Here is a 16,824-nt window from a genome sequence, read left to right on the forward strand (position 1 = left end):
GGTGGTTAGGAATGCTTTTCGATCACCCAAATAAAACTAAGATGCTTCAGATGAAATGTGACGTCCAACAAAGCAACTGCATGCCTGACTGGACCCAAAGGAACCAGGATTCCCCCGCCGCCGCCGCCGCACACCCACCACACTGTGAGCACCTTTTCCTCCTGATCTACTGTCGTCTTCTTTTGCTTTTATGCCTTCTTTCATTTTTGTGACAACACTCATCACATTCTAGCCTGAAATATTGCTCAGCAGCTATTTACAAAAATCAAACGAGCTGGTCTAAACCATCACAAGGTCCTGCGTTTATTTTAGTGGTCCTCGTCAAAAACAAATGACAAAGTGTAAACATGAAAGAAAAACTGTTCTGAATGGATTCTCACCCTGCACTGACTGTGATGCCATGAGGGTTTGTCTGACTCTGGGGGGGGGGCTTTACTCGACTCCAGGTGTTTAGAGCAGGTAAAGGGGGTAAACCACTTTGAAGTGGGTCAAGTTAAACGTCCTGCTTCTTCGTCCGCGCCGCCATCTCGCGTTTGTTCAAGTGGCAGCAGCCCGCCATCGGTGCGACCCTCTGCCTCTGCTTGCTCAGGAGCCTCCCCGACAACCCCCCCCCCCCCCCCCACCCCCCCCCCCCCCCCCCCCCCCCCGACAGCCCCCAGAAGTGAGAAAAAAAATTCAACAAGAAAGATGAAATAAAAAATAAATCATCTTTCACTTACAAATTCTTCAGTGTTTGCAATCAACATTGAGATGTCAAGCCCAACTTTTGAGTTAGGTTTTTTTTTCCTTTCATTTTTTTTTTTTTACACACAGCAGAATAAACATGTTTGGAAGCAAGGTCTTCTGGTGGCAAGTCAGATGTTCAGAGGTCACATTTCTTTTTTGTTGTTGTTGTTGTATTGTTTTTTTCCTGCCCGGTCTCTGCAGCTCAGTCCTGCTTGGCTTGGAGCTGCTGCTTCCAGGCCTCGTTCAAGTAAACCAGTCGCTTATAGTTGAGAGTAAAGAGAATGAAGTTCAGCACATATGTGGTGATGCAGATGACGCAGAAGTCCTTTAGGACAAAGTAGAGGATGTAGCCCAGGTAGAGCGAACCAACCACCGACAAGATGGATGTCGTCATGAGAAAAAGGGCGGCCATTGCACTGACAGTCATTCCTAAGGCAAGAAACACAGAGCTCAGCCACACAAAGAGGCAAACACAAGAAACTGGAGGGTTAAAGAAAAAAAACGTTTTTTATAAACCTGATGCATCTGTTGTCACCATTGACCGTATAAGAAAACTGGACTGAGTGTGACGTCACCTATAGAAAATGGTTTACTTACGGCTCCAACCACATGACCTCAATTTAGTCGCCATTTTTTGCAGTATGAACCTCGCCATGATGGAGCCAGAAACCATCAGTGAGCAGTGATAGGTCCAAGTCAATGTTTCTATGGCAACCACACTCTCACCAATCAGGAGTTAGCTTGTTGGAAGTCCACACCTCTACCACCTGAAAGTGGGCTCGGGAGAATCCTTCAATCATTTCCAACGTGAGACGTGAGACCACAGCCTTTTTTTGAGTCATCTGATTGGCCAGTTTATAAATTCATGTAAAGTCAATGGTTGTAAATTATTGACTATCTTAGAACTGGACTGAGTGACCCCTCCCCCCTCATGTTCCAAACAAGAAGAAGCCGCCAATTCCAAGAAACTAAAATCCCACAGACTTCTATAGAGAATAAACAGCTATTACTTAGTCATTCTATTGGTCAGAATAACAATCCTTACATTTCATGATATTTTTTTCTATAGTGCAAGTTATTTAGGCTAAATCTGACCAATCAGATGCCTGCTTGTTATGTGGTGTAACAATGAATGCCGGCAACAAGAGATTCTTCTGAGCCCACTTTCAGGTGGTAGGGGTGTGGACTTCCAACAAGCTCACTCCTGATTGGCGAGAGTGGTTGCCATAGAAATGTTGACCTAGACCAATCACTGCCTACTGATGTTGGCTGGCTCAAACATGGCGCCATCCGTATCGTGAAAAAATGGCGACTGAATTGACTTCATTTGGTTGGAGCTGGAAGTCGGACACTTTCTATGGGTGACGGAATGCTTACTCAGTCCAGTTCTCTTATGCAGACAATGGATAAAATATGTAGTCACATATGTTTGGGAAAACGTTTTATAAATATAAAGAAGCTAAAAGATGTGACAAGTTTTAATCTGTTTAATCCACACAAATTTAAGATCAATACATTAATTGTAGTATTCAATTCTACATCAGAAACCATTGAAATTTCTATGGAAAAAATCTGAATCTACATTAGTAGATCCTGAAACTGTGACATATTTAATTGTGTCCTGGTATTTATTGCAAAACACTTAATAGATCCTGTTATATGATGATGAAAAAGTTCTAAAATGCACTTTGGCATTGATTATTAATAAATTCAATCCTTCATTAAACTTTTCTATTTTATTTAAACATGTCCTGGTTGAGTCCAGCAGTGACAATAAAACCCATTTGGAGTCTAGCTGGTCTCCTTTGATGCCAATCCTGGTCTGGGGTGACGGTTCAGTATAACTGGCCTGCTGTTGTCTTAGTCAAATGAATGCTAACTGCTGAGGCTAAAAGGACTTCTTGTTCTGCGGCCCTCGGCCAGTAAGGCCAACCATGAGTGAGTCGTCGTCGTCGTCCGTCATGAAGCCAGACCAGCTCATGTTAAAGAGCTTCTTTACCAACACCATAACAAATCCCTTCAAACCAAATGCACAAAAAATGGATATCTAATATTTATCGAGTGCAATGTGAGCAGAAAGACAAACAAGCCTAAGGACATTGATTTCTTCCATTCAAACGAGCTCAGCTGGGTGTCAAATAGAGCTGTGACACAGGAAGACAAAGCGCTGAGTCAGGCCTGTCACTGGAGCAAAGATTACCAACACATTTCATCTCTCCAGTTTGTACGACTAATAAAGTGGAGTCCGCATAAATGACATCTTACCTAGTAGAAGTTGAAATGCATAAAAGACGATTCCGTAGACACTGTTTGGTTGGTTCAGTGCACTGTCGTTTCCAAAAATTGAGCCCAGGAGTCCAAATCCTCGACCCCACCTGGAATAAAAACATCAGCAAAGACATTGTGTCAACGCAACAGCAATGATGTCAGCCAACCAGTCACCCAACATCCTTACAGGCATTAGAGCAAATTTTCAGATCAACCACAGAAACAGCAGTTTGACAGAGGATCCACTTTGATCAAAACTCGGTTTTTAACATGTTCTTGTGGTTTTTTGTAATATAAAGAAGGCTTAACATGACATTTCTGAGAATTTCTTTATTCAAATTGTTTTGAACTTATTTGTGATTCCTCGTCTGAGCTGGCATCAGGCTCTAAACTGTACGGCTGGATAGCTCCAGTACTGCTCGCCGTTTTTGCTGCTACGCTGATGTTAAGCTGGGGGGTGTGAGGGGCTGTAAGCTAGCGGGAGAGAATGCAAAGAAAGAGCTCTCAGCACCGAGGAAGTGATGGGAAAGGGGGCAGGGCTGCTCCGCACCAACAATTCCGCCCACAACTCAGAAATGATTGAACTCCTGCTGCTCTGCAGAAACTATGACCTAGAAAACGACACAGATTTTTTGATTTTGGTTAAAAACAGCTTATTCATAATTAAAAGACCACTAAGAACACTTTTACAGTAGATCAAAAGAGCATCAGATGGGAACTTGAACCAAATCTGATGATTTTTGCTCAGCTCCAGCACCAAGTTTGACTCAGACATTCCCAACTACAGCCGATTATAAAAGTAACTAATAAACAAAGTGACTTAGAAAAGGTCAAAAAACATTGTCTATATTTTCTGAGTTAGATACTGCTCACAGCAGCACCCAAGACCAGTTGATGAACAAGTCAAGCATTAAAGCCTGCAGGCATTGTTACAAAGTCTACAACATCCAACTAAAATTAGTTTTAAGTAGGCCTGCACCATAAATCGCATTATCGTTGTCGCAAAATCAAGCTGTGCAATACGCATATCGCTAAAGACAGCGAAAACTGCGAGAAATGGTGACCTTAACTGTGCTAAAACAATCTTATGGCAACTTGAAGTTTTTAACAAATCAAATTAATCCCTTTATGCATTTGACAAATCAGATGGACTCCTTCATGTTGTTGACCAATCAGATTAAGCCCTCTTAATCTGATCCAGAGACTAGGGTCATTTGAAGTGTAAGTTATGTTGACCCTTATCAAAATTAAAAATTTGAAACAAAACAGAAATTTTGGCTGTTCAGCTGTCTGTTTATGTGGTATCGCAAGTTATATTGTCATCGCAATATTGATCATTAGTATCAAATGTTTTCCTCATATCGTGCAGCTCTAGTTTTATTACTCTGATATGAAGAAATGTCAAGTTTAAAGAGATTTTTGTTCAAAATAATGCCCTTTTTTGTTTTATGAAAGGCCAGGTTTGCCCTTATTTCCACTAACCAATCATTATTCTCCAATAATTAAGAAACGTTTAAGAAAAATGTTGGTTTAATAGACAAATATTCAACCGTGTTTCATAAATTATACTTTTTCTGAATTAAAACGGTTAAATCCCATAATTAAGCCTGCCTACCGTAGTTTGAATATTCTCTTTAGAAAATTCAGTAAATGCTTACATAAAAATATTTTAAAAATAAGATGTTACTGTTCACTAAACACAAACTAATGAAAGAGACCTGGATAAAGATGGTGGTGCCCTATGGAAGGACTGAAAAGAATCAAATGAGTTCTGTAGCCGTCCGTGGGACTTCTGCAGCTGTCAGCAGCTCCTTCCACAGATGTTCAACAGCTTTAATGCAGGGTTGATGCAACACTTCAGAACACTCGAATATTTTGCTCTCAGACATTCCTAATGTTTACATCTGTTTGGGTGGTTGTCGTGTTTAAGGTCCATGGCCCGCAGCAGACCAAACTATAATACAGGGGTCGGGAACCTTTTTGGCCAAGAGAGCCATAAATGCCACATATTTTGAAATGTAATTTCGAAAGAGCCATACAATAATGTAGTGTCCCTTCCCCACACTGAGGCACGGAGACTTAACCTCTTTTAAAGTTCTTTATTCTGGTTACTGCAGACCGCAACAAACGCCGTTCAATTAATTCAGCAACTCCTGAATCTCTCCCGCTGACACGAGAGCGCTTCTCCCAACTTTATATTCACCTGCTCCCGCTGCAGCCCTCCCATTTCCCTTATTCGGCCCATAGCTGAACCCCATTGGTCCAAACTACCTAACAACAGGCTGAGCGACAGAACTGAGAGCCAATCAGATCTCTGCGTGACGCGTTCAATGAACTCCAGAACTTTCAACGCGGCCCAACAGCCATCCAACTCAGTCCGTGACAATATGTTTAAAACTAAATATACAAATGAATGTGTGCATTTGATTTAATTTCAACATTTTTAAAGTACAATAAGTCTGTGGATTCTTTTTAATAACATTGTTATTCTGTTGCTAATAAATGATGAGTATTTCTCGTGGTAGTTTTGCTGATGGTCTAGTCTGGTTTATACGTGGTGAGTTTCTGCTTCATGCAGGCGTTGAGACTTTAAACGTGATCATAGGTCTGAATGTTCTGTAGATGTGACAAAGACTGCTCACATGTAGACGGGGAGCCAAACACACACTCACACGCTGCAGTGAGTGACGGGCAGCGGGTTTTACGTTTTTACAATCTCTGCGCGATTCACCTGCTGCCGGTCCCCACAACACCTCAGCCCCACCCTCTGCTTTCTCCCTCACACATCCCGTCCCCGCATCTGCGCGCTCTTTCTCAGAGACGGGAGCGCGTAGTTTTAGGCACGTCAATTCACAGGTTTCCAGCTGGTACAAACTCTGTGAAATAATAGATAATAGTAACTGATAGCGCTGGCGCAGATTTCTCTCTCTAAGCACTGCTACTACTGCGCGCCTCTGGCATCGCATCGCGCCCGAGAAGGACTGGTCTAATGAAAAAAAAAAAATCTATAATTAAAGATTTGTCTGCGAGCCACATGTGATCATTAAAAGAGCCATATATGGCTCGCGAGCCATAGGTTCCCGACCCCTGCTATAATAGAAAGCAGCTCATTTGGTTCCAGATTATGTTGTTAATCCTGAGAATTTATTGAATCCGCACAGATAAGAGAAACCCCGTTTCAGTTGCAGCAAAGCAGCCCGCACCATAACCACGCCTCCTCCAACTTTTACAGCAGGAACAGTTTTCTTGGTATTTTTCACTTTCGTGTCTTTGAACATGGAGGCGATGACGTAGAAAAAGGTAAAGCAGTTTTGTCTCATCGGTCTAGAGGACGTTTTCCCAGAAGCTCTGTGGGTTTCTGATATTAAAAACCATCAGGCCTATTTTATTCATTTTTATTTATTTATTGTTATTATGTTAAAGAACTATTTACAAGCAATGTCTGATTTTCATTGATTTCAGTCTATATATCGGTTTGTTACTTTTCTCAGTTTCAGAAAGTATTGTGGGTTCATTTAACTCCTTCATGCCTGAATTTATTTCCAGTCATAAAAAATATTCTTCTGTGTTTTTTTCTTTTCAAATATGAGCCCCGGATTAAATGGTCTGTTCCAAATTAGCAAAGTACGGTGGGAAGAGATCAAGAGAGGGGTAACAACATGTTTGTGTGTGTGCAGAGGTTTAGGCTGGTTCTGACAAATTGGAATTGTGTTTATGTTATCTAAAGACAGTCAAGAGCCTTGGACTGCTCAGACTGACATTCCCCATATTCCACTTCTGCTTTAATATTCATAGTTTTAACTGCTGTGGCAAGTGTAGAACATCAATCAAAAATAGAACATAAAAAAATCTAGTCAAAAATATAGGAATTAGAGTCCCACTCCATCAGATTTTGATCTATTTTAAGTGTTTCCAGTGGTCCTTTAATCATTTATGTTTAATTATAATTATGACATTTTTTTGCCAAATATTTGAATAAAAGTCGTTTTCTAGGACATAGTTTCTGCAGAGCGGCAGTAGTTCACTAGAAATTCCCCTTTGAGTGGTGGGCAGGACTGTTGGTGTGGAGTGGGCCCGTCCCCTTCCCCATCATCACTCTGTTTACACTACTAGCTTACAGCCCGTCACAACCCCAACCTAGAATCGTGCAACAGAAATGACAAGCTACATTGGAGCCATCCAGCTGTACAGTTTTCAGCCAGATGCCAGAATGGATGAGGAAAAAACCAACACATTCATGAATCTAGTCATCTACAAATGGATGCATCAGAATAAAGAGCTTGCGGCTTGCCGTAGTAGCTTCTACGTTACAGATTCACTCTTTTCCCAACAGCATGTTTTCATCTGCTCCTGATTCACCATAATTTGAATAAAGAAATACTAAAATGCAATTTCAATTTTGCTTATACATGTCGTCCATCACGCCACAAGAACATGTTAAAAACACATTAAAAAAACAATTTTCGTTGGAAAGGGTCTTTAACATGTCTGTGCACGCGTGTAGATATTAGACTGATTCTGACAGCTTAGCATTGGGTTAATGTTATGTAAAAACATTCCCAGTATTCCACTTGTGCTTGAATATTTACAGTTTTAAGTGGCTGCAGCAAGCATTGCAAATGTAGAAAGTGGGACATAAATATGTCAAGTCAAAAATATATGAATTATATACACGTTATATTGCACGATTAGCTCATGATGGGGTTTCTTTGCTCCCCTTAGTGCCTTCAAACCAGAGAATGATTGTTCTGATCTGATCCAAAGTGATCGGTGAAAGAAAGCATGTTAGTCTCCTCCACTGACTTCTGGAGCAGCTATGTTCCTTGAGGCTTAATGATAACAGGTTAGTTAATGATACCAGGTTAGAATTAGTATAACTTGAAATGACAGCTAAAGAAGCAGGCATTCATCCCTGCACCAATATTTAGCCTTTCAACCAGTACAAGTTTTGGATTTGATCAAGACAAGATTCCTAGACAGCATCAACACAAATCACAACTCTATCGTTAGTTTAATCAACTTGCTCATTTCAGAGCTAAAGATTGAGTAAACAACGCTGCATCCAACCGCAGACCCACCAGTGGAAACAGAATTTACGATCAGGGTCAGATTAGTTTGTTTGACCCCATCGGCGTGTTTCTGCGGCTAAAAGCCGGCTACGAAATAAGTTAGCTGTAGTGCTCGTTTGCTAACGGTTAGCAAAGTTAGCTACTTTTAGCTACGTGGCTAATGCTAATCTTTTAAATGAATCGTTAACTTCTTTCCGGCGGGTTCTCTCTTCCCCAAACCGCGCTCCCTCCTGCCTTTGGCGGAGGACGGCAGTTTGCCGGGCAAAGCAGCGGCGGAGCGTCGGCCGGCCACCTTTGACAGCTTAAACCGCCCTTCCCACACTGCCACAATAGGAGCCAGCTTCATTGAGCGCCACAGAAGGCGCTCTTCTCGCAATTCAAATTACCTTGAAGTGAAGACTTTCGAACAGCTGATGGAGCTGCTCACATCGCACACCGCCTTGTAGTTCGGATCCCGGGCCTTCTCCCGCTCCACGTGAAAAGCGTATAGAGACAGCAGGATGCCCAACAGGCAGACCAGGAGCCGTGCTATTCTCTCCCACCGAGGGGTGGATACTCTCAGGACGGGCGCCGCCATCGCTCTCTGGCCTAGCTGGAGACACGCATACAAACCAAACGCAGCGCACTCGCCCGAGACAATTGCGACGTGGATCGGCGTCAGCGCGTGCCACATAGTTAGGGGCGTGGCCTCCTAATTTCAAGACCAAAATTATTCCTGAAACTTGTACAGAGCAGAGTAGAGGTTACAACAATGTCACTTTATTGTAAAAGTTAAACTTAAAAAAAGTTATTATTACGTATGAGTTTGAAAATGATGGATGTTGTTTGTACATTTTTAACTTAAGCAGCAGAATAGATGAGGTTTTCGAGAAAAAAACTTTTGCTTTAACTTCTTATTTTATTTCTTTTACAACTATATTCAAATGCGCACGCTGGTACTAACCGTTGTCTTGTTTCTGTGTTGTAAATAATGTCTAATTTTCTGAGCAAAAACATCTTAATCATAAAAAATATCAAATAAAATATATCTGGATATGTATGGACTACTACATAAGTCGTAATTATCTAGGAACTGATAGATTTAGGGGTGTGTGTGTCTTTCATCGGGTGTTTCCAAAACATATTTATTTCTGAATTGATTGTATGTTCACGTTAAAATGACCCGAAGATGACACGACGCCCATTGAGTGAATTTGGGCTATACAAATAAAATTGAATTTGATTTTTTTTTTGATTTTCAATAAAAAAATGTTTTATTCTTTGAGATTTTTTTTAAATCTAAATTGTTTCAAATGAAGTTGTGAGAAGAATTTATTCATTCATTCATTCATCTCCTACGCCGTTTAATCCCTTTCAAGATCACGGGCTGCTGGAGCCTATCATGGCCACTTGTAGGCGAAGGCCTTATAAGAAGAACAATATTTATATTTTTGGTTTATCTACAAGTCTTTTAAAATTAATGGTAAACTCCATGATATGGTTTGACTTGTTTTTTAATACTCCTTTCTTTCACCATCATTTTACTAATGCAAAAATGTACAGTGGAGGTTTAGGGGAAAAGCCTTTACATTTAGAAAAGGAATTTAATGTAATATATTTTTAAGTTATATTTATAGTTTAAGTTATAACACGTTTAAACACTAGGCATACACTTTTAAGGTACTTTTAAAATAATGGTCCTTAGAAAGCGAATGTTCATCGCATTGTTGCAGGTGTGTTTGGCCCATGAGCCAAATGTGACCCACATTCAAATGTAATCGGGTCCACGGGTTCCTGTCATAAACTCAGAAACATGTGGCCCCACAACTCTGCATGTATGATTTCTTGATTCTGACTGGCTAAGTGACATTATGAGCTTTTGTCAACTTGCAGCATCTTGACCTTAAGAACCTAAAGGGCCAAACAAGAAGAACAGATTTTCTCATTTCTGTGATCAAACAATCGTGTATATTCCTGTTCACAAAATTTAAATTTTGGAAGTTAATAAAGAGCGTTTAATAGTGAAAAATATGTACATTCATTTTATGTGAATACGGATTTATTGTTGATGAAAGTTTTTTCCCAGACTTTTACTTTATTTAATTTTTGGCCTTCATATCTGTAATTTAGCGGGATTTTGGTGAAACGGTCTTAAGATAAATTTTTGTTCTGTGTGAAGAAATACAAAGTATTCCATCGCAAATAATAGTTCAATAGCTTTATAAGGGTCTAAAGAATGCAATACAAATGGTTAGTACTTAGTTCTTACACATTTCCACCTCAACATAATCTTTGCAAAAGGTTTGGACAGCCTTTGTTTCCAGTACAGTATACAGATAAATGAGGTAAGAAATAGTTTCCACTGTGTTCAAAAATATGGGTGGGTCTACCGTACATAAATAAAATAAACCAAAATACACTTTTTGTTTCTTATTCATATTCAAATATAATACTTTACTTAAAATTTTTGAGGAAAAAAATTCAAAAATAAACTGAAAATTCGTACTACCTAACACACACATGTTCACAAGACGGGAAACCCTACCTTGTTTTTAGTATGTCCCATGTCGTCACGTGACTCCATGTGTATAAACACTGCGTGACGTCATCTATTTACTAGCTCCAGCCTTGTGTCTGCAGCGGAACGTGCTCCTCCGTCTCCAAATGGCGACAGACATGGAACGATTGGCTACTTTCGAGGAGGCCTATTACGACCAGTATGATTACTACAATCTGATCGATTATTCGTGCCACGCTGGAGGCAAAGGGCGATCCAAGAAGGAAGTCGAGCTGAACACCAACCGCCATTGCCCCGCCGGCCACGAGAGGAAGATCGCAGAAAAATTCCACAACAGCCAAATGAAACGCAGGAGAACTAAGAGCTCATCGACGTGACGGGTTCGTCTATCACTACTGGTAAAAATATAAATATGTTTTACAGTAAAACTGCTGAAATGTGCAGAACCTGTTTGTTTAGCCCCTCCCCCAAAGAGCTGAAGTCGGTTTTGAGAGATCAGTCAACTTAGCTGGATTTCATTTTAACACCTTTACAATCGACTTTTTTTCTTAATTTCCTTTAAATATTTTATCTTTAGCTTTGTTTGGGTCAATAATTTACAGTGTTTTGTCATAATGTTAGGACAGTTGTTTTTTGGAAGAGTACATTTTCAGATTGGTCTGATATTTTTCTTTTCCATTTTTGCACAGATCCAGTTGAATATCTGATGTCTACCATGACCAAGCTTCTTTGCCTTTCCTCGTCCTGCCAATGGAGTGTTGTGACAGAAAGCATGTTATGCCTCCATTCCTGTCTCACCCTCTGCAACACAACCCTGCTCTCTCAAGTTTCAGCAGTGCCAGAATAGTTTGTGCTGAGTTAAATGTAGGTCAGGAACCCTGTGCTTAGTGGTTGGAACATGCTTCATAAATATGGTCATGTCTGTGAGTGACAAATAAATATAAAGTCTTTATTTTATTTCATTAAAGTTTCATGCTCTCTTATCATTTGTGTTTCAGTTTTTACGTCAGAGGGTAAAAAGTGGTGTTTTTTTTTTTTATCTTTTATGTTATTAGAGACCCACCCCATCATATTTTGATCTATTTGCAAAGCATTTTCAGTGTTTTTTGTTTGTTTTTTTTTATGATCATGATTATGCTGTTTATAGGCAAAAAAAAAAAAAAAAGTGGGTTGTTTTCTAGAGCATAGTTTCTGCAGAGTTCATTGAAAATTTATCTCTGAATTGTGGGCGGGACTGTTGGCACAGTGTAAGCCCGTCCCCTTACCATCATCTATCTGTTAAAACACTTAAAACACTCACTTACAGCCCCTCACTACCCCAGGCTGGTACCTTATACGTCACACCTACAAGCTCTTTCCAATTAATTTTTTTGTCGGCTCCTGATTTACAACAATTTGAATAAAGAAATACTCAGATAAGTCAAATTAAGCTTAATTTTCTTCATTTTTGTCCTCCATCATCAGAAAATGTGACAATAGCATGGCAAAAACAACTTAAACATGATATTGGCGGGAGTGGGTCTTTAAGCATTTACTTTTAGATTATTAACTTCAAAAGAACTAGACAAATACTTATCTGGCCTCCAAAATTTGACATTTTTAAACATAGCAAGATAATTATACTAAGTTGGAATTTCAAGGCACAAACCTTGGAGGTAATCGTAAGCATTATGAAACACATTCAAATGTTTTTTTCCCCTTAAACTGTGAGATGTCCTTGTTTTGTGGTCACTAGATAGTCACATGTTGAACTTAAAAGGGCAATAAATACGTCTTATTAAACATTTATTTGCATTTGAATAAACATCATCCATGAAAGGACTAGCACTTTGAATATCTTGGGAGTTGAAAGTATAGAACTTTATCTACATGAAATAAAAATACTTCTGTGAAAACCATTGAGTTTAAATGTCTGACAAGTAAATATTTCAGTAAACTGCTGACATAACAGATCATTTCAGTTGAAGAAGAAATAAAAGATGCAAGACATTTGAATCGGTTAGTTCAAAATGGGCCCAAGTCCAAGAGGTTTGTTTTTTCCAGGAAATGATTTTAATTGCATAGCTTAAAGGAAGGCTACCCCAAATGATTAATACTTTACCCAGATTTAGCACCAGTTCATAGCTTACAAATGCTATAATATGAAGCACCTCACTTTTATAATTTCAGAGGACTAGCAAACTAAATTCTCTGGACTTGGGCCCTTCTTGAATCAAACAGGGGCGCTGCCATATTGGGTAACTAGTGCTGCCATCTATGGGATAAAGCAAAACCCATGCAAGAGTGACCCAAGTCAAGGAATTTTGCACTTAATGCATTTTAAATGTCAAGCACAGTCAATACATTACAACGGATTTGGGACTTTTTAGCACATAATCAGATAGCTTTTCCCTTGACGAGCATAGAACATATAATATCTCTATTTTGAAAAATTGTGGACTTGGGGCCCCTTTTGAACTAACAGATTCAATTTTCAGAATAGAATAAAGTTCTATTGATCCCACAAAGTTAAGAGAAAAATCATAAAATGATTGAAAATATTTTATAAAACCAGATGATTAATAGAGGCGGACATGTCCATATGCTCAGCGTCATCAGTGACGAGGAGAATTGATGTTCTCCATCAGTTTGGGTCTCCTGCAGTCAACAAAACCTCCGCTCTGTCTGGGAGGTCTTTGGATCACATTAAACCGGTCTGCTGAGTCATCACAATCTTAATGAGTAATGATCAAACTATATCTTATTCTACTTAAGGAGTCCTTTTGTGTGCATGTGAAAACTGAATATATAAAAAAACTGAATTTTGCCTGAGTTAAAAAAAAAAAAAATTCTATTAGACTACCGGTAAACATAACTAGATATTTGAAATTGATAATTATGCACAAAGGGAAGTTACCAAGTAAACCTTTCACATGCATTTCTCATTCTCTCTTCTACAGGTTTGGTGAGAAATGAGGTCTCAACTGAGCTCACTTCAACTGTCATTACTTTCAACATGATGATTGTCTTCAATCTGAAAACTCTCACTACTGATAATAGATCAGATTTGCGTCAAATGTGAACGCTGAGTGTAGACTCTAGATAAAAGACGCAAATGGCTGCTCAGTCACAAAGAATGGCTAATGCAAAAAAACATTTCATCGGTAATGTCCAAGATATCTCTATTAATCAGGGGAGGAAAGGACAGGATTGTTTACATTTTTCTCCAAGCTACACAGCTTTTCATGCTTTATTTTTGCTTTTTTTTTAGGTTACATGTTGGATTACAGACTCCAACATTCCCATTGTTATGACTGATCTTTGTAATGTTTCACTATGTTTCACAACTTAAATGGTTGTGTTTTAGTTTACAACGAGTTTAATAGTTAAAGTTGTCCTCTAGATGGAGACATTTAGCTTTAGGGACACTTTAGGGTTTTATTTTGAAAAACCAACATTCAACCGGAAGTACTTACTGTTTACCTCCCGTTTCAGACTGGGGGAAGTTCTAGTTCATTTGCTTTCTCGTGTGATATTTTTCTTTTATCCAAATACAATGCAGATCTGCAGCGTTTGCAAAGAACAGACACACAAATACAGATGTCCAGTCTGCAGAACTCGATAGTAAGTAAAACGTCCATCGCTCGCAAGTTATTCACGCCATAACCACCATCGCACGTGTGTTTGTGGTATAATAAGTTTAAAGTATGGCGGTACTTGCTTAAACTTTTGCTTTCAGCAAAATCTAATAATGAAATGTTTCAATCATTTTTTAAACAAAATGTGCTTGTTTGAATAAGGTTTAAAACGAGTCTCCAATAATGTAAATAAATCATGGAAGGCAACCCGTTTGGGTCAAAATAAAATTGCGATTTCACCAGACTGTTCCTTCAGCTTTTTTTCTCCCATTTACGATTCTCTACATTGCAGTTATGGATTTTTTTTTAACTAATTCATTAGTTTTGTGACTCTTACAGTTGTTCACTCGACTGCTACAAGAAACACAAAGGTGAGTGAGTGTCATTGGTATAAAAATACGCAAGGCTAGTTAAACTAAATATGAAGAGTTTCCTTTATTTCTGTTCCAGACATTTGCCTTCCAGCTGAGCGGACTACACCTCTAAACTATGACTGCAAAGATTCTGTCAGCACTGGTTGGTCATTTAGATCAGTCTTTCACTTCTGTCCATATTGTGACCAATTAGATTAAAAAAACCGTTGCTTTCCCATAGTTCCTCCTATATAATAATTATTCAAATGAGTATATGTATGGTTGTCTGTCCTAATAATGTAGTTGTTAAAAGGATTTTCTTAAAACAAAAGTGTTTGGAGTTGAACTTCAGTTTCTTTTTTCTTAACAGCACCTGTGGAGCCATGGAGCGTTGAGGACCTTCTTAACGGAGACAACATCATAGACAAAGTTCCCCTGCAGAAGCTCCAGCTGTTAGGTATCTATCTGCCCATTGTGGCATGGATTTGCTTTAGAGGTTTGCATGATGGGGTCTGCAACCATTAACACTTAAAGAGCCAATTGGGCCAACTTCTTACAGACAACAACCCAGGAGTTTTACACCACCCTTTACAAAAATAAGACGCTGATTACCGTGAAGTTAGTTTTAGGTTAGATATTCGACAGACATTCAGCGCGGATCCCCGGTGGTGTCTCTTAGGGACCAACAACAAATTAAGAAGTGCATGATATGGGAAGGATTTAGATTAAACCCAAGGCTAAATGCTTTGCAAAAACGAAATCCATTACAAAGAAACATTTCCTCAAGATGTGTTTCAACAGTCTTATTTGTTTTGCAATGTTTTCATTAGAAAAATGGTCTTGCAAGCTTGCAGATAGCTTAGCTCATTGTCCTTTCCTTAGGTGATGCATCCAAGTGGGTTGTCACAATATTGACAAAGATGGGACACTCCAAGAAAGGTCACAAACATAAGAGCAGCAATCTTCTGCAAATAGCTGGAGGAAGCAAGTACACAATTGTGTCATTCAGATTTTCTTAAGTCAAATATAACTCTTGACCAATGGACCAATGGGATGCATTTGGACTCATTGGGTCACATAGTTTGGGAGCTATTGAAAGAAAAAGTCCAGAATTCAAATGAGAACCTCTGAAAGTTTAATATAAAAATTCAAATAAAATATTCAGCATCTGCAGTCAGCATGATTGCAAAATAAATGGATGTATAGTGTTGGTATGTTGGCGCCATCATTTGGCATTTATTTGGAATCAAAAGGTCACATGGTTTGGAAGCTATTGAAAAATATCCGAATATTAAGTTCAAACCATGTCTTGTGAAAACATTGCAAAAAAAGAAAAAGATTGTTGTAACAACTTAATATTTTACAGAGGTCCACATGACTTCCTTTCAAAATAAGACCCCTTATGTTACACAGGATCATCTCAATGCAGTAAATGTAGTGTAAGGTAGTGTACTGTCAGCAGTAATAATAAAAATTCGTGGTGCAACTCAGCCAGAAATTCATAAATGTAACAAACTTAAATTAAACCACAGCTAAATAAGTGGTCCATACCGTATTTTCAAACCATAAGGTGCAGTATAAAACCCTAAATTTGTTCAAAATTAGAAAAAAATGCTTTGTAATCAGTGGGCTTTAAGGATGAAGTCAGGTTGTACTTAAACTGACCGTAAATTGATTTTCACAGGGCTCATCAGTCAAAATGTTTTAGTACGACTTTGGTAAACTATGGAGGACTGTTGGAGAATTACAGCTACTGTAGTCCTTTAACTGTTAGTAAATAAGTGGAATAAGTTTAGTTTACTTTTACTTGACTATTTGTTAACTTTAGTTACTTGTAAAAACTATAATCTTACAATATCATGTGGAGCTTCAGGTTGCTAATCGCTGGTCCAGACTGCAGTCTGGCTTGAAGGTGTTTTTCTGCACCAGTAAAAATATTTGCATTGTTCTCGCGATGCTCTTCGAAATGAAGAAAGTGCTTCTGTATGCTTATTCTTTTTGCAGGTCAATCGAAAGAACTGTGTGATCTTCTCTGCAACCCTCACCTGAGAAGGCTGCTGCGCTCCGTCGACAGCGCAGAGAACAAAGACGCCGCCATGAGAGCAGCCATGCAGGAGCCTCTGTTCACCGAATTTTCTGATCAGTGCTTGAAAATAGTTGAAAATGAGCCTGAAGGCCGAACAGAAAGCGACAACTTCTAAAATGATCGTTTATTGCATAAACTTGCAGGATTTTTCTTTTGTAATGCACATTTTTATATTAAAATCATCTTTCAAAAGACGTCATTTACGCAG

The 16,824-nt window shown here is 39.0% G+C and overlaps 2 protein-coding genes across 3 annotated transcripts; one reads left to right on the forward strand and one right to left on the reverse strand.

Moving 5' to 3' along the window:
* Positions 1-280: 280 nt before the first annotated feature.
* Positions 281-11,317, reverse strand: vkorc1l1 (vitamin K epoxide reductase complex, subunit 1L1). The gene is made up of 3 exons (XM_004076602.4): positions 8,450-11,317; positions 2,992-3,101; positions 281-1,155 (listed from the first exon to the last, which is right to left on the reverse strand). Exons 1-3 carry the CDS (start codon positions 8,734-8,736, stop codon positions 929-931), a joined length of 624 nt encoding a protein of 207 aa, XP_004076650.2. The 5' UTR covers positions 8,737-11,317; the 3' UTR covers positions 281-928.
* Positions 11,318-12,534: 1,217 nt separating this feature from the next.
* On the forward strand, positions 12,535-16,815 carry znhit3 (zinc finger, HIT-type containing 3). Of its 2 annotated transcripts, none has more exons than XM_004076604.5 (5): positions 12,535-14,163; positions 14,517-14,548; positions 14,628-14,693; positions 14,901-14,987; positions 16,535-16,815. In XM_004076604.5, exons 1-5 carry the CDS (start codon positions 13,943-13,945, stop codon positions 16,729-16,731), a joined length of 603 nt encoding a protein of 200 aa, XP_004076652.2. In that variant the 5' UTR covers positions 12,535-13,942; the 3' UTR covers positions 16,732-16,815. The 2 variants fall into 2 exon arrangements, with proteins under 2 accessions (XP_004076652.2, XP_011482039.1); XM_011483737.4 differs by having other exon boundaries at positions 13,990-14,163; positions 14,500-14,548.
* The last annotated feature ends 9 nt before the right edge of the window (positions 16,816-16,824 follow it).

The sequence above is a fragment of the Oryzias latipes genome, chromosome 14 (genome assembly GCF_053564925.1).
Source record: "Oryzias latipes strain Hd-rR chromosome 14, Olatipes_Hd-rR_3.1".
In the NCBI taxonomy this organism is placed as follows: domain Eukaryota; kingdom Metazoa; phylum Chordata; class Actinopteri; order Beloniformes; family Adrianichthyidae; genus Oryzias; species Oryzias latipes.